Genomic DNA, 20,866 nt, shown 5'->3' with positions numbered 1-20,866 from the left:
GGCAAAAATGCAAATTAAATCCATCTTCTTCACTCAACTGCATAAAGGAAAGAAAAATTTAAATGATGGGTTTCTCAGTAGCCCCCAGCAAGTTTCCTTTGGATTTAACTGCCACTTAGGCATTGATGCACCTACGCACTGCTCGGTGCATTTCAATGTTATATTTCATCCTGTCCTTTCACTTGCTGAATGTATTAAGATTTTGAAAAAAATGGTTCTATCTCTCATTCTTGGTGATCTCTGTGTTTCAGTATCAACCCCAGATAACTTGGAGAACATCACAGCTTTAGTCAAGTGTGTCAGCGTGCACAAGGAGGAGGGGGGAAGGCGCACAGACCTTGATGAAACGACTGCTTACGCTTGCTGCTGACACACATCAATGCTCTCATCAATGACAAATCACTGTATCAATAAAAACACCATTAAACTGCTGAGTCTGCTTTGCTCTGATTAAAACATGGCACACTTGATGTGCTGTCATCTCAGACACAGGGCTCACTTCACTCCAGAAGCAATGTGCTGGCCCAAGCCCTGCAGTCTAAAGTGGATATCAACTCTGATGTGCTGCCTTCTTGTTGGAAAATAAAGATGCTGTTAGAACAACTCAAGGACAGTAATTGCAATGATAGCTTCAAAAATAACACTGCAGTTCCACGGTGAATGGATTTCAAAAGTTATGCAGCACAAGGCTAAGTTTAACTAAGTATTTGGTTGTAGTGAAACAAAATTTTCATTAATATCCTTAATATTAATTTTCATTAATATCCGTAAAATTTTCATTAATATCCTTAATTTTCATTCATATCCTTAATATCCTTAATATTTTTCAAATCCTTTCAGTATTGGGAAAATATACCTGGAATTTACAGCCTGAGCTAAGAGCTCTGAGCACTGGCATTCCCACATACTTTGCTTAAGGGAATGTCTGAGATAGTAAAATTATGGAGAGATTTAACTAAGGGTTATAACTTGCTAATGCTTTTCCAAAAAAAGAAACAGTATGTGCTGCTCTAGCAACACTTTAGAAAGCTACTCCTTTACACACAAAGGCTGAAATCCTCACCTCTGCTGTGACTTCTGTGCTCAAAGCAGAGGGCAGAGGAGCACAAACCCGCTCCACAAAGCTCAGTCACAGCAAGGGTGGAACTTTGCTACCCACGTTGGCATGTAAAACAGCCATCAGGTATTGTTGTCAGTTCCTGGTGGGACTGTGTGCACAAAATACCAGGGTGACAGGCAGAAAAGATAAAACAGATGGGGCAGCAGAGTCCTGAGTTTGAACAGCCACAGGAAACTACTTCAGATGGGAAGGACGGGCAGGGAGAGGAGCCCTGTTTAAAGCCCCATTTACCCAATCTCCAGATAAATTGCTTTTGGCAGGAGATGGCAGAATCCCTTGCAATAACAAGAAAATATCTTGGCCCTGTCAGTGATTTTAACATGAAAGGCTCCTTTCCCTTGCCTTTACAAACAAGCTAATTAATAGTTTCCTAGAGCAGTGGCTTTGTGACCACAGAAATCTACACCAGGCAGTGCCTCCTGGGGCTCTGGCAAAATGCTCCAGCCCAGCTCAGTCCCACAGATGCCATTAGCCATGAAAACATCACAGACGGTTTCCATGGAGAATGTGCAGGTCTGTGCTCACAGGATTTCTGTCCCAAGAACACTCAGAACTTGGGGGGAAAGGTGTCATTTCAGAGGTGACAATTGAAAGCCAGTCAAGGCTTAGCTTTGTGACCTGCTGAGAGATTGTGTGACCTGGCCTAAACTTGCTGAGTTCAGCTTGGCAGAAAGTTTTGATGAACTTTCTAGTAAAACAGAGAAATTACAATCAAATTTGAGTGTCTGTCAAATCTAGACTTGCTGCATCACACTTAGCTGAATATATTGCATCTGCATGGAGATCAAAGAAAGTTAGCTGAGCTTTATAAGTAGTATGCATAAATATTTGAATAAACACAAGGAATAATCTTTAGTGGGGTGGTGGGAATGACAAATTCAACACAGTTACACTATAGTTTATGAGACTGACCTACAGTAGATTCCAAAATTTTTGTCACACAATGCTTTCATTAATGAGGAATCACTGTATCAATAAAAACATGATGAGCAGCACAAATAATAGATCACCTCTGTAGGCATGTTGGTGTCCATCTCCAGTTCTACTGGAGCCCGTGAGAGCCTTCAATATTGCCCTGTACCCACAGGTTCTGGGTCAAAGCTGCAAAACTGTTACCTGAGTAAAACAATTATGCTTTTTAGACACTGCTGCTAAAATACAGTTCAGCCATAATTATAATTAAACAGGCACAGACTAACCACAGTAACAAACATTGAGTCAAGTGGAACTCCATGCAGAGGGATCTCATCCTGCAGCTAAATTTGCTCTGGGATCTCTGCAATGAAGTGAAGGACACAATCAGGCAGCCTGTGACTCATGCAGTGCACCATTTCTAATGTCTCTTACATGCAGAAATGAAAATAAAAGCAGATCTCTTGTTCCCAGAGCCCTGGAGGGGGGAGGCCTCACGACTCACACTGTTTTACAGACCCTTGGTCACTGACACCCACGGATGCAGAGCCTGTGGCAAAGGGAGTGGGAAACAAACAGAACTTCTTAATTAAAGCCTTTTATTCAAGCTGCAACCCCTCACAGCAGACACATTTCATAACTCCTAGATCTATGTTCACACGAAGATTGACAGAAAAACCCAGCCATGAAAGAAAACATAAAATTTTTTAATGTTTATTTTTCCATGAAAAAGCTTTACAAGGAGAAAGAGGCTGCACAGGAGAAAGCATACATTCTTTAATCACTGTTTATCTGTTGGTTTGATAGCCAAGGCTGACATATCTTCTACAGTGTATTTATTTGTTCCCATAATATTACAGGACATTTACCCATTATTTAAAAAGGATCATCATCTATGAATATTGTTAAGAACAGTTAGGCAACACTCAGTGAAGAATTTACACAACCTAGATCAGTTGTATTTGAAGTGCTTTCATTTTAGTTCTTCTCATATTTAGTAACAACAAATGTAAACCACATTTTTAAAATATTCAGATATGTGTAAGGCTTTGCATCAAATGTAATGGAGAAACAATGGTTTATGATCTCAAAGAACAGACAAAATTTTCCAATGCCTACAAAGCAACACTGAAATTCTCAAGGAAAAATATAAAATTCCTGTCCTTGGAGACTTTTAGACTTTTAGTAAGGTGTTAAGTGCCCAAATGTGACTCCCCTCACTAGCATTATACTGCTGGGATTTTTAGATATCCCAGCAGCAGAACTTAAATGAAGTTCCACGTTTTCACAGTGGCATAACCTGACCCTTCTTCACTGCCCCTGCACACAACCTGTGTGTAAAGCATCTTTGCTGATCTGTAGAACAGATGAAAACAACTCCAAAACAAAGACCAACTCTCCATCCCTCAAATACCAAGAAGTGCCACCTTTGCCCCTTTAGATCAGGGCATGTTTTGCCTTCCATCTCACTCAAGCCACGATTTCAGCAACTGTTTGAAGTCTCCCTGCCACGTTTGATCTGGAGTGTACAAAAAGGGTAACAATAATTTCAGAACTAAGCTCACAAGATGGAGAAACAGCCTCATTTTGAAGTATTTTCTAAGGAGTTTGACAAATAAGCACCTTAATTTCAAATTAATTCAGTAACATGATGGAGAAGGAAAATTCTTCACAGTTTCAGAATTAGCAGAATGAAATCCCTCTGAAGATGCAAACCATGAAGGTCAAATAGCTTATTTCAATCAGTACTCCAGTATTTCTGTAAAGAAACACTTTCAAGTATTGTTACAAAAGGCACTGATTTTTTCCTTCAGCCATCAAGATGTAATAAAACCACAGAATTTCTGTCACATTGGGCCAAACTCCTGGCCATAAAGGTGTTTGCCACTAACCTTAGAGCACCTGGATTTCACCCAGTCACTGTTTTACAACCACCTTCTTTTTCTTTATTGATTTTCTTACAAAATCACATAGACCATCACAGGTTTTCATGATACATTAATGGTAATGACAGAAAGGAGAACATTTTAGTTGCTCTAATTCTATTTTAAAAGTGAAATTGGAGAGGTCTGAAGTTAAGTATTCAATAGATAAAACATTTAGCAATTTGTTTCTCTGCTTTACTATCAATTAATTTTTAAAATCTGGAAACCAGATTTGGAAATATGATTCAAGCAACTCTCAGGACTGATTCCTTGAACATATGGTTCAAACCCAGTATTTCAGTTTAATCAAAAGCTTGGAAAATAGGCTCTTTTTTTTTTTTTTTTAATCAAATGAATGCAAAATCAAATTGAGAATTGCTGTTTTGCTTTCTATGAAGTCTGACAATGGCCAGATGGGTTGAATTTCTCAATCCTTAGTCAAAATGGGAAAGAATACAGTGTGGAATATCTCTCTTCTGAGGCATGTTGAGTACAGAGCATTAAGTTAAGGCAGATGTATGAACAGGTTTTCTTCAAAGGGGATTTCTTTAGCTCAAAATTGTCAATGTTTCAAAGGAACTAGGCAAGACTTAAAAATACTTGCAATTCTTTTGCTTAGCCCTAGAGCCTGCAATTGGACAGTTCCCTGGTAAGCTTGAAAGCAAAGGACCACCAAAGAGGTAAACGAAGCAATATTTAATTATAGCTACACAAACATTCCTCAACTCACACCCAAACTTCCAGCTTCTCATCTGCAGCAGGAGTTCATTACCTGACAATAATTAAATAACTGCAACATGACAGCAAATCACTTAAGAGCTAAAATATTTAACCTAAAGTATTTAATCTCTAGTATCAAAGTTTCCTGAAAGCAAGAGCCATCAGAATCCCTGCACAGGCTACTCAAGTTTGATGGGATGCTCTGGGACAGCTGCAAACGACTGCAGGAGCTCAGTGGACAGGGCCAGAGGTAAAGGGAAAACTTCTGACAGCAGCTGCATCAGTGCAAAGCTTGATGAAGCTGACCTGAGGACATCTTATTCTACTGCTATCTAGAATTACTTGCTGTTTGCATCCCCATTCCTGAAGCAGGGGAGGGGAAAGGAGCTGGTGGAGGGAATTATCCTTCCAACTTGGATCCCTCCACAGTAACATGATATGGGCTGCATTTCACTGTGGAAACTACAGGAGGAAAGGACAAACCCCAAAACCTAATCATAATCCCCCAAAATGGTATGCCAAAGAAACTAAGATAAACTTGGAAACTCAGTCATGGGTGTGATGAGTCCTGAACAGGAATGAATGCTAATCCTAAGTGAGAGCAGTGACTTTATCTCTAAGAGTAAAAAACTATAAAATATAGATCTGCTACTTCTAATGGAAGACAGCAATCGAATTTGGTTACATGAACATAACGGAATGTAAAACATTAGAATATTGTAGAGTATTAGAATATTGTTCCTAAGTTAATGATCTCTTGTTGAATGCAAACACAGACTTTGTGATTTCATTAAAAAATAACCAGGTCTCACATTTTCAAAAATTATCTCCAATTACTTGTCACCATTCCTATACTTTGTGTGCTTGGGACAGAGAAGCTCCTTTAATCCCTGACAAACCAACTCCAATGAAAATTGCAATGATAAATTCTGAATGCTAAATGTTTGCTAACCTATATCAGTAATATTAATTGATTACATGAGCAAGTCACCTGGCAGATTTCAGTGGAGAATGACTGGGGGGGGGAATGATGAGCTGCTCTGTGTGGAAAATTCTCCTTAGGTAGCACAACTGCAGGCTGGAGAACACAATGTGTCACAGCACATCTCACACATTCTACAACCAAGAAAACTTAATTTTGAGTTCACACTTCTGTGAGAGTGTAGCCTCAACGTGTCTTTGAGGTAAGTGAATTAATACCAGCCATTTAAAAAAATTACAAGTCTTAAGAATGCACATAAATCTCTGCTATTTTCTGCTAAACTAAAACCATTTAAAACAGGATCCATCACTCATAACTCTACAAAGTCAGACATTAAAGCTTCCATGTACATAGAAAACCTTGTTAGGAATAAAATTCAAGACAATTCATGGTAAATAATGCCTCTAGCTTTGCTAAAATAAATAGTCAATAATTAAAGGAACAAAAGGACATGGCCCTACATAAGAAGGAAAGTCTCTCCATTTTCATCATCCCTCTCCTCTGAGCAAGAGGTAAGGAATATCTTTTTCTTGACGTTCTCTCAACAAAACAGTTTTACCCATGGTTTCAGCTACAATATTTTCCTACTGAAATAAAATCAGTGCATTAAGAATATATACAATATACTGGAAGCCATATGCACTTTTTCTCAGGCTAAGCAGATAAGGCATTTACCTGATGCTATAAAACTACTTTTTCTTGCTTGGTACCACACTACCACAGCATATACAAACATTATAATGCTCTACAGGTGGAAGGTATGAGAGGCCAAACACAAACTGTGAAGAACTGCATCCAATAGAAAAGCTAAAAATGATGTAAGAATCTAACACAAAAAGAAATCAACTAAAAATATATGCATAAAATATGTGCCCATCAATACATTTACACAGTCATCATCCCTATCCTTCCTTCAACAGAAGAGAGCAAACTACAGAAAGATATTACTGAATTCAAACAACATGAAAGAGCTATTAAAACAAATTATAGTCCCTCTTTGAAACCACTTTATCTTTTTTTCTAGTCTAATAAAAAAATATTATACTGCAATTGAATAAAATGACTAAAAACATCTCATGGAACTATTAATACATCCATTCAAAACCAAAAGCTGTCCCAGAAAAGCAAACACTGCAACTAAAACCTTAAAATGCCACTGAAGTTGTTTCCATTATACAAGTCAACCATGACCAATACTCTTCAGAGACTTGCTATAGTCTTTTAATGCTTTCTTAAGGTCTGCTGCAAAACCTGTTAAAGCCAGTAGAAAGTCATGTTTGGAAAAGGCCTTGATTTACAAACTTTTACTGTGAGACACAAATCTGGGAGTGCTGAGCCACTCCAATCTGCTTAGAATTTTTATATCAGAGAACATCAAAAAACTTAGTTCCCATACAAAGAGGTAGCATCAATATATCTGGTTCTTTTTTTACAGAATAGTAACATTTCCTATTTTTCTGCATCATATTTGGAAGATACTTTCAGGTACTCAAATAAATTTCTTGTAGCTTGTATATGCTATTCAGTTTGCCTGTCTGGTGAAATTTATGGCACTTGTTATTAACTGTAAGAGCAACTTGTAAACCCTGGAGGAAGAAATGGAAATAGTATCCCTAAATATCATAAGCTGTAAAAAAATCTGTGCTTTTCTAATCACAAAACATTTGAATATCTGTACACTACAAGTGAAACAGAAGTAGTGACTCTGGGAATGTGCATCCTTATCCCTTGGACAAACAAAACTTTATGTTAAACTGTAGGATTAAAGGCTAGTCATAGTGAACACAGAGACTGAGCAAGGAGAGAACATTTAGATGTTAAATACAACTACAATATTGCAAATAAAAATTATACACTATAGTTAAATAAAGTGAGGAATACAGTCTTTCCCCTACAGCAATACATTAATTGAAAGTGCCGGATTTTTGATTTTTTAAAATAATATTGGAGTACAGGCAGAATTTGATAAAGTGATTTAATTGAAATAGTAAAATATGTCATTCTAGCTGAAAATTTGAGCTGGGGTTGTTCAGCCTGGAGAAGACTGGAGAGACCTTCTAGTACCTGAAGGAGCTACAAGAGCTGGACAGAAACTTTTGAAAAGGGCATGTAGGGACAGGACTGGGGGAATGATTTCAAACTGAAAAAGGCAGATTTGGACTGAATATTGGGAAGGAATTCTTTACTGTGAGGGTGGTCAGACACTAGCACAGGCTGCCCAGAGAAGCTGGGATGCCAGATCCCTGAAAGTGTTCACAATCAGGCTGGGTGCAGCTCTGAGGAGCCTGCTCTAGTGGAAGGTGCCCCTGTCCATGGCAGGGGGTTGGAACAAGATGATGTCTCAGTCCCCTTCCAACCCAAACCATTCTATGATGGGACAAAATGAGAGACAAAAGATTAATCTGATGAATTCCATGTTCAAGGTAACTGTGACAGTTTGGTTCGTTATTCTGAACTCCTGAACTTAATGCTTGTTTTGTCAGAGAGCAACAGTAAATCTGCAGGCTAGCTGGAAGCTGATTGAAGGTTTCCTGGCTACTATCCAAAGGCAAACAGACACAAGGAATTGTGAATGACTGAGTTTTACAAAAGTGTAAAAAATAATAAATGCCCAAATCAGTTTCTTTATCTTCATCCTTCCAACAGCCTTTGCCATCTGTGAACAAAGTAGCAAAGCTTTTTCACTCTTGAAAATGGCATGTGAGAATGAAGAGGCTTACCCAAAGGAGCTAAACCAGTGAATTAGGAAAGTTGCTAAAAAACCAAACATAAGAATAATAACATTTCAGCCCTTGCTTTGCTGACAGGTGAGATAACAACCACTTCTGGTGCCACACAGAACTCTCAGATAGACTGGCATTTCAATGGAAGGAAGAACCACACCACTCTCTTAAAACAAAAGCCTTTTGGGTTCATGACCAACATTTCAGTCAGCCTTTAAGTAAGAAAAAGCAACAACAACTGATAGTGGGGATTTACTGACAGGTGTCAGGAGTAATTGTTTTAGAAAAGACTATATAAAAAATTCTTTCCCTACTGCACTTTATAATATATGTGACAGTACTATCTTTCAACTTTAAATCATCATCTCAGAACTGATTATTATGAACAGAGCACAGGGCCTAACCCCATTACCACTTCAGCATGATGGAAACTCTTCCAGTTCACATAATAAACTTGCACCACCACCATCACCCTGCCCCTTCTCATTATGGCAAATTGAGGGAATTTATTTGCAAAACATTTAACCACCAAGGGCAGAGTTTTGCAATAGAGTTTTAAAGCATCTTACTCAAAGATTAGGTTACCAGTATTCTAGCAAGAGATCAGAAGCTCTAAACATGAATGTAGATAATCCATTATCAAATATACAATTCTGGTTCAGTGGCCACTATAACAAATCCAAGGACTAACAGAGACTTCAAAAGACTCTGAATCAGACTCCAGGAGTGTGATATTCTTCATAATCTTACATCTCTGCAACACAGAAGTCTTCAGAACAGTCTTTGCAGAGAAATCATAAAAATGGGAGTGAATCACTCTGCTTGAAATGGTTGACATTTAATTTCTGCAGTGTAGATATTCAACCATTACCTACCTCTTTCTATAAAATATAAATTGGTATGTATCAGAAAAGCTCCAGCATGGCTTTGTGATGGTTATTTTATATAAATATACACATTGCAGAGAGGCACATTCTTTGTTAAAAATCAGCATGAAATTCTTCTGCAGGAGCTTGAACGTTTCCTTGCACAGAAAATTCCCCATGAACTTTTGTTCTTCATGTAAGGCGGTGATGTTGAGTTAAAGCAAAATGCTCAGTTTGCATAAAACTAGAGCTGCACCTAGTTTAAGGTGTATTTTCAAAATACACATGTCATAAGTGTCATTAGAGAAGAATAAGCAAGATACTCCTTTGATAAACTGGAGAAAGAAACTTCCTTTTGACATTCTATTAAAATGCAATAAGGGCATAAAAGGAATTTTTAAGTGTTAGTCCAAAATTATCTACTCTAATACTATTTACAGTGCAAAGATCTTACAGTAACATCACAAAGTAACACCAGCTCTCTCAAATGGACTCTAAAAATTGTTGCTCACTTAAGACTGGCAGACGTCCAGTGTGCTCACAATTGGCAACAGAGCCTACAGTATTACAAAGTTATTGCTGCTACTGTAATGTAAAGAAATGAGGTTGTGATGATAAATTTTCCTGTTAAGCTGTAGGAAAAACTACTTCATTTTACCAAGCAAATTATTTCTTATCTTTGTCATAAGCTCCAGGAAAAAACAGAGCCAAGTTATCTATCTGTACTTTCTCCCACAAAAATGGTGGATAGCAAAATAAAGTGTGAAATCAGCTGGCTTTGTGTTAGTTGGTTGCAAAGGTGTGTATCAGTTCCACTCGGGCTGAGCTGCCTTGGTCAGTGCCAGTGAGCTGCAAGGGCTGGCTGAAGGAGACTCCTGCCATCATACAGGCACTGCTACCTTTGCCGCAGTAGTAGAGGCACGCTTTGATGGCCAGAGTGGCTTCAGCTGACACACAGCTCCCAGGCAACTGAAAGGGAATGACAGTTTGACAGGAAACATCCTTTATTTCTCCTGTCAGACATTGTCCTTGCAGCAACCAGGTGTTATCTGCAAAGGAAGAACAGATTTTATCATGAGGGTATTTAACACCATGTCTGAAAGCTACACAAAACACCAATTCTACTTACAGGACAACAAGGACATTCCACATGCAACATTAGAGAAAATTTCCTTCCTGATTATTCCAGTTGTAAACAGAAAAAAAATTTTAAAAAAAGGAAAGTAATTTACAAATGCTTTATCAGACATTTAAAGATGGAGAGATCCATGGCTCTACATCAGCACTATAGCTATATAAATATATATTATATCTTATTTAAATGCAATGGAACTGCAGTTTCTCCTATACAATCTTTAAAGGATATTAAAATTTATTCTGATATGCACAAGTAAAACTTCTTAAATTAATGGCTACCATACATTTGCATCAGAGATCTAATACACCAGGTAAGATATCTGCCATAAATGCATTAAATTGTAAGTAAAATGATGGCATTCTCAAACAGCAGTGTTGGTGTTATAGCTGGGTTGGTGCAATTTAGCAATGCTCAGGCTGATTGTTAGAATGAAACTTGAGTTTCATTTTGTTTAAATATTTGAGTGTATGTGAACTAAAAACCACTGTACACTACATACACCTAACTCATAGCATTGAGCCATAAAATAATGCAGCATGTATTAATTCAAGCAAAAAGCATTCTACCAGGTGTTTGGCTTTTTTCAGTCTTTGCATTCCAGCTGTTAAATGCATCAACTCTAAATATCAATTATTGCATCACAAGGTCAAACAGGAACACAGGATGGGGAGGGACATCTTGATTCATCAGACTGAGCTCCCATGCACTGCAGGATGTGCTGATATAACCCACTTCCCATCCTAGCCAGGGACTTTACCTTCTGCTGTGATAAACCAGGCACTGGGAGCTTCCTCATTCAGTTTTGAATCCAGAGGAAGAGTCAACTTTAATAAAAACTGAATTGTCTGGCCAGGAGCTACAGTCAGTGAAGGAAGTTCAACATTAGGTGCAGATTTAGGCAGTCTTGGCAGGTTTATTTTATCCTTTTGCACAGGCAGGTTATCTGGAACATCACATGCTTCTGGCTTCAGGATAGGCAACTATAAGTAGAAATCAAACAAAGTATTTTTAAAAATTTTTATTAGTACTGAAAACAAATGGGCTTTCACAACACAATCAGTTTCAAAGTGACATCATGGCTATTGACCTAAAACTTTCAGTGTGCAACAATACTATGACAAAACAGAAAAAGGACTAAATGTTTTCTTAAATTGAAAAAAACCCTTATTAATCCAGATAAAAGCAATATTTACTATTAAAGCCATAAAAACCACAGCTACTTTATAGTATCCCTTAATTTAAAATTTTTACAGTTGGATTACATTTGCCTTAGATAAACTGTAAATGTATTTTCTCCTAATTCTGGTATTAAACTGCATGCTTCAGTAAAAAAATCCAGGATTTTAACTAATGCACATTGCACAGTAAAATAGAGGAGAACCTCCCAGAAAAGCCACCAACATGTTACATGATATAAAAATTTAAACACACATTGGAGACTGTGCATTATTAAGTGCAAAGAAACAGATAAGAAAACATTAGGATCATTAGGTCATAAATAGATGTATATATTCAAAAAATCAGTAAGATACAGTGGCACTGTAAGGTGGACATGAGCATAGATTTGTTTGTTTACAATCAAATATTAAATTTTGACAGTGGTTTTGATTTTACAACTTAAAAGCCCTTTATTCATCCTGCTTTAAGCCACTGACTTCCCAAAATTGTTTCTTATAGAGTAATTACATGGCTTAGTAATTGATTTCACTTCCTTTTTTTACAAAATGCTCATGAAATGTCCTTCATGCTGAAAAACTGGGTGGTACATTTTAATGACTGATGTTTCTGTATTAACCTTCTCTAGAGGGTTGTCACTTACTGTTTTCATGCAAATGTTGTCTTTCTGAAGACTGAGGCTTTCAACAACTGTGCTAACAGGCAATGTTCATTTCCCTGACAGAACATCCTGTAGATACAGCTACTGTACCCAAAGTTAGCTGTCTTTTTTATCACACTTGCTGAAGTCTGAAATAGTAATTCAAAACACAAAACACCACTATCAGCCTGTTTAATAAGTATTACTTGCCATGGAAAGAATTTTTGTTTCCAAATCCAGCACTTTAATCTGATGATTATTTGTGTCTGCAACATACATGAGGCGGCCGTTTTCTTCAACACACAAACCTCCAGGTTCATTGAAAGCTGACTGGGTAAAGCTGGAACCAACAACATTGCCTGCTTCTCCTGTGCCTGCCAGGGTAGCACAGTTCTTCATCTTGGGATCCACAACCTTAATCTAAGATCAACAAAGACAGAAAAAGCTTCTCTGAGAAAACGCAGCAGGATTTAGATGTTCTGGATTATCTCATGTCCCACATTTCCAGTAGCCAGCAGTGCTTTTGGAGTACCTCAGCGACCAGGTGTCCATCCTAGATGCTGTGCTATCACTCTTTACCAAGTGACATGTTCCATTTTCCCTCTCCCCACTCCCTCATGGACTTTATTTGTTTTTTTGGTCTTCATTCAGGGTTCCCTTTCATGATTTTGCAGGTACCTAACCCTCAGCTATAAAAGTATTCTGGATGATTTGTTTTTGTAATGTTTGCTGCCCTTCTAGAAACATTTGCAAAACAGTGAGAGCATAACAAAATTGGCAGGCTAACTTCTAGATTATTTTCTTCTACAAATAGATGGGGTTTTTGTAAATAGCAAAAAAGTTTATAATGTTTTACACAAGATCTGAAACAAAATATCATTTACCTTAAAATTCCAACAAGCATATAGTGTTATACACCTTACTCTTCAAATGAAACAGGTTACTTTTCTCTTTTAATGCAGGTAGTCAGTGTACAGTTAAAAACCTTCTAGACATGGATGCTTATATAACATCACATAAGAACAATCATGCAAAACAATGCCTCTGAACCCAGAGTTCCAAGGAGGTAACCCACAATACTTCTCAAAACTTAGGTGGCTTTCTTAAGGGAAAAACAAGTCCTCTTGTCCTCTCAGTTTTATCAAACTTCAAGTATTCCTGAATAAGCCCTTCTAGCTCTTTTATTGTAATTCAGCATCTTTGGGAAGGCACACAGAAAGTCTTTAGTCTGAACTGTAACTTGGCACTTAAAATTCACCTTCCCCAAGAGACCATCATATCAGTACAGAAGAATGTGATAGCAAAACAATAGTAAAGAGAAGGACCCAGAAGGGAAGGAAGGAAGGAAAGAAAAAGAACCTACAAAGGAACTCCTGTAATTCATTTCCTCAGCTTAAGAGGACCAAGCAAATCTGTCTATGTTACTAAAATAATTTTTTGTAGTAATAAAAATTTCCAAGTCTGTAAATAACAAGTTACTATATACTTACCTTATGATTATAGGAATCTGCCACATAAAGCAGCTGTCTTTTCTTGTCCCATGTTACTCCCAAGGGATGCTGAAGCTTTGCATTTATGCCTGCTCCATCCACATCACCAAAAGCAAACAAATTCTGAAAAATTATTTTATTTAATTAATAGATTTGATTATTCAATGTGGACATGAATTTAAATGATTGTAATTAAATGGAAATTCACTGACTTAAAAAAAAATGAAGACAATTTCAAAACAAAGATACTGAAACCTGGAAGTGTGGGTGCTAACCACAGAAATGGAAACTCTCACATCTAAGTTATAAATATGAATCCAACTGATTTAATGACCACACAATGCTGAATCAAATTGCCTATTTTAAAAATAAGTGAAGTAATTTCTTATCTAAGCAGCAACAGTCTGCACTACAACCTGAGCATCACAACTGCCACACATTTGCATTCCAAGCAGTGAAGTTAAGAAATTGATGGCCACGGAAACTGATTTACCCTCTCACCCCAAAAGTGGTTCCTCCAGGTCAGGCTTGAGGAATATTAGTAGGGCAGTGTGGGGAAGTTTGAGGTGATTACCAATGGGTCTCTCTCTCCTCCTACAAGGTGCTTCACCGCCCCGTCCTTGAGCGAGATGGTTCTCACGGTGCTGCTCTCGCTGTCGGCCACGAACAGGCAGCTCCAGGGCTCCTCTGGGGCCAGGGAGAGCCCCGAGGGCTGGGCAAACCCTGCCTTGTGGGGGTAAGCATTGTTCCTGTTCTCCTCGTTGCCGCTCCCAGCAAAGCGAAGGCAGACTCCTTTCTTTAAGTCACTAAAGGCAAAGAGTAGCCAATTTCAGTCACGAGTTCGAAACAGCTCAGACAAGATGCATAAACAGAAGCTACAGAACAGGCACTTGTGAGTGCTAAAACCAGCAGTGAGGAATTATTCAATGCCTTTGTACTTTTATATCACCTCAGCACGTCATTCATTACTAGGCAATTCAGCAAATGCAAGGAAAAATAACATTCAATTACATGAATGGACCTTACCAAGTCATAGCTGTAGAGCTGAGGTAGCATCTTTCATTTCATCTAACAGATGTAGGAAAAGGAGGCAGACTTTTAAGCACATAAGGCTTTAAACTAAATTATTTTCAGTTTAATTTGATTATCTCTGTCTTTGGGATTTGAGAGCTGTTTATCAAGACAAGCAGCAATTTTACATTTCTCTTAGTACAGTTCCTTACCTTCCCTTTGGTAGTTTTCCCCCTTCCAACATCAGTGCCCATATCTGGTGAATGCCTGCCATTGCTATCCACAACACATCATCTTCCTGCGTCCCTGAAACTTTTAGAAAGGGACAGAGAAAACCAGATTTAAAAAAAAAACACTTTGGAAATATTTTATAACACTAAGAATTCATCACACCAACTCCACTGTCTCCCCAGCCCCCTGCTCATCTTCTCCACTGGGGGAAAAAAAATAACACAACCAAAAAAACAGAGCAAGAAAGAGAGAGAGAATATTTTTCATCTACCAAAACTTGCTATTTTTCTTCTTTTCTTCTTGCTATTTTATTCCCAGGGGTTTAAAAATGATGGTTTTAATACCCCTACCTGATAAAGGCAATGTTTCAAGTGAGATTTGCTCTTTGTAACACTCTACTACTGTGTCTGTTTCACATGCTATTTTTGATTCATACCAGCCAAACAAGTACCTATCTTTGCTAAGCATGGTTTTGGGGGATGCAATCTTGATTTTTTTTTTTTACTACACTAGTGACAAAATAAGACACTCCAAAAAACTACAGGGAGTTGTCAACAAGTTTTGAAAGAAATAACTGTGGCAGTACCATTGCACATAAAACACAAAGGACATCATGTGTATAATGTAAAATTATACACAAAGGACATCATGTTTTAAGCTAAGGGTAACTGATGCTTGCCCTGGAGAGCCTGTGGAACAGTGACCTTCTGATCAAGAAGTGCTCAAGCATGTGTCAAGCATCCACTTTTTTTCAACTTGAAAATCCAAATCTATAAATAACTACACAAATCTTGCCCAGATAATACTTCACAAAGAAAATTCGACAAGTGGAAATTGAAGAATATATTTGTACTCTATAGCTTTAAATGTAATCACAGTACAGCAGTAAAAAATGCATGAAGCATTGTTGTGGAAGACAATGAAAAAACTCCCAACAACCCAAAACCAAAAGAAATGTACTTATCTTAGTCTTTCCTGAAAATCTTAAGGAACAAAAAGTTGACATTTAAAAACTGCATTAAAATGAGGACAGTATAATCTTTTTAACACTGTCCCATGTAGTTATAGACAACACCAACACATTTTTTTCAAAATAAATATATTAGGTATTGGAATAACCATCAGTCACTCAACAGAAAAATACCTTTAAATTGCTTTGTATTCACATGAACTTGTAAAGCGTTGTGCATCTCATAGCTGTTCCTGAAAACAACCTCATGGATAATTCCCCCTCCCAACCAAAATAGTTTGGAGTTTCAAAATAAAACAATGTTATGCAAAATGCCTGCAATCATTTTAAATCCGAAGTCCAAAAAATGAAATTACCACCATTCCCCCAACCGAGATTCTGCCATTTTTCTTCTAATTCGAAATCTTTTCTACACTACAAACCACAAGAAGGGGAAAATGGCATCCTTCTTTCTCCAGAATTCACTTCCTTAAACTGTGAGGTCTCTTCAGTATAGTTCTGGTATGATTTTAAAAGAGTTTTTCTTCAGCATTTTCTGTTTCTTGGATAAATATACAAGTTCCCAAGACTGCTATCAAAGTAACTCTGGTGACTCTTTTCTGCACCTCCCTGTGGCTCCGTGTTTTTACATAAACTAGAGCTCTAAAAATGAAAGTCGAACTTGCAAAGTGCCTAAAAGCTTTTTCTGGATCAAAAAAGGTTTGCAAATTGAGTTGCAAAACACACATTTTATAAGTTACCAGAAATGCTACCAAAGTTCCAACAATGCCAAAAACACTCCAGTATAAAAAACAAAAACACTTCCCTGTCCCAATCACTTTTTGATTAGAGCTCATTTATAAGAGATTTAAATTGAGAAAAGAGATTATGAAATCATTTCACTCCTTCCTATACAGTAACTGCTCAGATTCAGGATTTTCTATTTCCATTATGCATATCTTGCACATTCAGATGTTACTATTCTAAGTACCGCAAAATGAAAACTGTTAAAATCACTGGTCTATTCAGAAAGTGAGTTTTTTTATCTTGCTATGTTATGCAATTCATTCTGAGTTATCTCAGAAAGTTCTGTTAATTATTTAATATTCACTTTATCCACCAATTAAATGAAGAAGTAAGACTTGAACTGAGTGCTGTTGAAAAATCTGTTCCATTCATCTATCCAGTTCTCTAATACCACAGACTGAAAACTCTCCTGTGACAGTTAGATGTTGAAAAATTGAAAAGGCTTCTTACTCTAATTCTGCACCCAGCAAAATGTATGAAATATGAGAAAAAAGTATCAATATTAAATTCAAATTTTACTGGGTATGTAAGATTGATAGAGAGAAGATGTCTTCTTTAACTAGAGAATAAGGCAGTAAAAATAAGTAAGAGCTCCATACTGTCATAAATTTTAACAGAAATATTTTCTACTGAATGGCCGTTAGAACAAAGAGAATGGATGCAAGCATGGAAACAGCACAGGCTCTTTGTGAAATTGTGAAAAATATGCCAGAGCTTTAATAAAAAAATTACACAAACCTAGAAAATTAAAACTAATGCTACACAGCTAAGGTATTTTATGACACAATAGCCCTCTCACAGTTTAACACTTCATGCTCTGACACAAAAGGCAGAAAAACTTTTTCTTTCGCAAGAACAGTTTGAGGACATCACCACTGTTATCCTTGTTCAGTTCTCAGAGGAGAAGGGGGTCAGGGAGAGCCAGAATGCTAAAATTATGGTAATGCCATCATTATAATAATTCCTTGTCATCCATGAATGGAAAGTATTTATTTCTAAAGAATTTATTATAAAACAACATAACAGAAAAAACCAATTCTCTTACATTTATTCAATTAAGCACCACATTCCAACCCATCTTGAGCTGTTTTAAAAATGCAGAGCAGTTTTTCCTTATTAGGGTATGTGCTTTCTTATCTGTGCTGTGCCTGTATCCAAGTGAGGTATGGCTTGCAAATGGGATATCCTTGTGTTATAAACATTCACTATAGTGACCTACAGCTCTGAGTGCACAAACATTCCCCATTAGATGATGCCTCAGTTACTGTACAAGGCTGCAGCTCCTGGATCTGCCTCTCCTGTGTGTGTGTTAAGAAGTCACAGTCCTGTCTGTACACAGGCACATCTTCAAACAGTGAGAACACTGCTGACCATTACTGGTGAGCCAAGCTGAATGCACAGAAATTACTTTATTTGGCACCAGTCATGAGCAGTATCTGTTTGAAGGGATTCCATTCCCAGGACTACCCACACTTTCAGCCTCTCTATCTGGGACTGCATGCTTACTTCCAGTCTGGGAAATAAAAGCCTGGGAATCAAAGTTACATTTTGTGGCTGTCACCACTGACATTTTCTAAATAGACTAAAGTCTGAAAATATTATTCCTGTCTACTAATTTTATCTTTGAAGAAATAAAATGAACCAAGGAAGAAGTCTGTTGGTAAACTCATCCTCTGCAAATTCTCAAGAAGCAAAAGGGGCTACACAACACACCCTGCAGTTCACAGATAGGCACATGCACAATGAATGCACATCTCACCTGCTCTTCAGTCAGTGGAAGTTCAGCAAATTAAATGCAAATGTGATACAAAAATAGAGAATCAGTGTTTCTCAGTGAGACACAAACAGCAAAGCTCCAAAGGAATGCTTTATCAGTGAAGCCTGGACTTTTACAAGTACACATAACCCTTTTTGGATGACTAAAAATCAATTTTCTTTTCTTTTTTTTTTTTTGCTACCTGGCTCTCTTTCACATCGTGTTGCATCACGTAAATGGCACGACTCTTTATGAAACAAAATGCTTCTGGAATTTTCCTCCTTAGTTAACATACCTTCCCTCTCATTAAGGGAAATCCTTGGATTTAGATACCAAGGGGGTTTCATACACTGGAGATAATAGGGAGCTAAAAATTATGACTGTAATGAAGTACTTTTTTATCTCTTTCCCAAGTTTTCTAACTCAGGTCTTCTAACTGTAATGGCAGTAAATATTTCAAAAAATCCCAAGCATAAGAGATAGTATTTGCAACCATGAAGAAACTAATTTGGATTATTTAGTGTTGAGATACATCATTGTAGCTACAGAAGGAGCAGAAGGAGCTAAGTCTGGTTATGTGTTTTACTCATTCCTAATTAAGCACAGCAAACACACACACTTGAGGGTACTTCAGCACCACGGTCTCCCTCTACTTCCAACACCTGCATTCCATATTCAAAAGCAATTGCAGCCTCAAATGGTAACAGCTAAAAAATGTGTCTCCTTCTGACCCCAGCATGCCTGGCAAAGCCTCTCTAAGGCTTGCTAAGATGTGTATTTTCAGCAGTTCTGCATCTGAAATTAAGAACTGATACACCAAGTATTCTTTAGAAATCTGATTTGTAGTTGAAGCTTCTTTATTGTGAACATAGATTTAATTAATAGAATCAGACTATAGACTGTGGAACAAAGAGAATGAGATCCATTACTCCATGTACAAATATAATACTTTTTTTACAGAAGGCAGTTTCCAGTCATGGACTTCAAAACAATTCTAAGTTTGACACCAGTTAGGATGGCAACTCTGCTAATCCAACTGCTTCTTTTTTACTGCAGAAAGTAATCACTGTCATTATGCATTTTGTCAAGACAGAGAAGTACAATTGGAAAAGTAGTCTGTCAAACTAAATTGAGTTAGACTATTGTTGAATATTCAGTCACTACTCCCATTTTATCCTTACATCAAGACTTAAGCCTTTGCATGTCACAGGTATGTTTATACCAAAATATTGACATAAGTACCTCATTTCTTAAATTGTTTATATAATGAACATGGGAAATACTAATCAATTTTGTTACTGTTACTATTCAGCAATACTCATAAACCCTAAATAAGACTGTGTAATTTCCTACTTCACTGCAATCCCGCCCTATAACTTCCTATTTTCTTATTTCTCTAAAGACTTTTTCACCTAAAACAGTTTTTACACAGGAATAAAACCTTTACTTTACTTCACCTCTCTCTTTAATGAAGTTACTTTTTCTCTGAAATTCCAAGAATCTAAAATAAAAAATAATGGCTATTTACAAGTAATTTAGGATCCAGTTCAACAAGAAAATAAGGACAATGAAGTTTTGTGTCAGTGATGTCTCTTACCATGATTTCTGTGGAGCTAAACTTGTATAATGGCAAAGCCAAATGGGAAATCTTTGAACTTGTACTTTGCACAGGAAACTGCTAAAGAGATGAGCAGGCCTTTTGCATTCAAAGTAAATCCACATTGCTACATCATGAAGTCATATCACATACACAACATATCTTTGGAAGAATTCTAGCTTTGCTTTGCCCAGGAAAATTATTCCAAACTAAAGCCTGATGATAGCAAAAGCAGCTCTTTTATTTTCAGCTATTACCCAGGAAAATTCCTTCCACAGGACAGTGACAGCCACAGCCTCAATGACAGAACAAGACAAGATTAGAAGGAAAAAGGGTGACATGTAGAAGAAAGCATCCCTTCAAGATACAGACAGTTCAGACATAAACACTTCATGTATGATCTGAGCTCAAGCAGGAAATGCTATTTGCTTACTGCTTAAGTGATTTTTAATTTTTTTTTTTGACATTATGAAAGAATCACCATGAGTAATACAGGGAAAAAAAAAGTGTTTGCTCTGGAATGCAGTGGTACCAAACAACCCTCTAGCAGAAACACAGAGAAGGATGAAAAATGTCTTACATACTTTTGCCTTTTAAGGGCTATAAAAATTGCACCAGTATGATAAGGTACTGTACTTTCATTTAAATCCTACCTACATAATACCTGAATTGATGCAAAAATTCCAACAAATTTACTGAAAGCATGGTCAATACTGTACTTGGGAGTTTCTATAAATAGATTCCAATCATGCAGTTTAAAACCAGATTTTGGAATGCGAAACACATGGTTATGTCACCAAGCACAGGTCATTGTCCTGCTCCT

At 37.2% G+C, this 20,866-nt stretch overlaps 1 protein-coding gene across 1 annotated transcript in view; it reads right to left on the bottom strand.

Annotated features, from left to right (window-relative positions):
- Positions 1–2,778: 2,778 nt before the first annotated feature.
- NHLRC2 (NHL repeat containing 2) overlaps positions 2,779–20,866 on the bottom strand; it is a gene marked incomplete at its 5' end in the record, with an annotated part of 31,618 nt that continues 13,530 nt past the window's right edge. Inside the window, 6 exons of the mRNA XM_084210642.1 lie at positions 2,779–10,297; positions 11,144–11,366; positions 12,413–12,622; positions 13,693–13,815; positions 14,267–14,498; positions 14,916–15,015. Of these exons, the coding sequence (XP_084066768.1) occupies positions 10,032–10,297; positions 11,144–11,366; positions 12,413–12,622; positions 13,693–13,815; positions 14,267–14,498; positions 14,916–15,015 (1,154 nt within the window). The 3' untranslated portion in view covers positions 2,779–10,031. The remainder of the gene's footprint in view (positions 10,298–11,143; positions 11,367–12,412; positions 12,623–13,692; positions 13,816–14,266; positions 14,499–14,915; positions 15,016–20,866) is intronic.

The sequence above is a fragment of the Fringilla coelebs genome, assembly GCF_963513975.1.
Source record: "Fringilla coelebs genome assembly, chromosome: 8".
In the NCBI taxonomy this organism is placed as follows: domain Eukaryota; kingdom Metazoa; phylum Chordata; class Aves; order Passeriformes; family Fringillidae; genus Fringilla; species Fringilla coelebs.
Note: the sequence above shows the minus strand (reverse complement) of the source record. Positions and strands in the feature narration are given on the sequence as shown.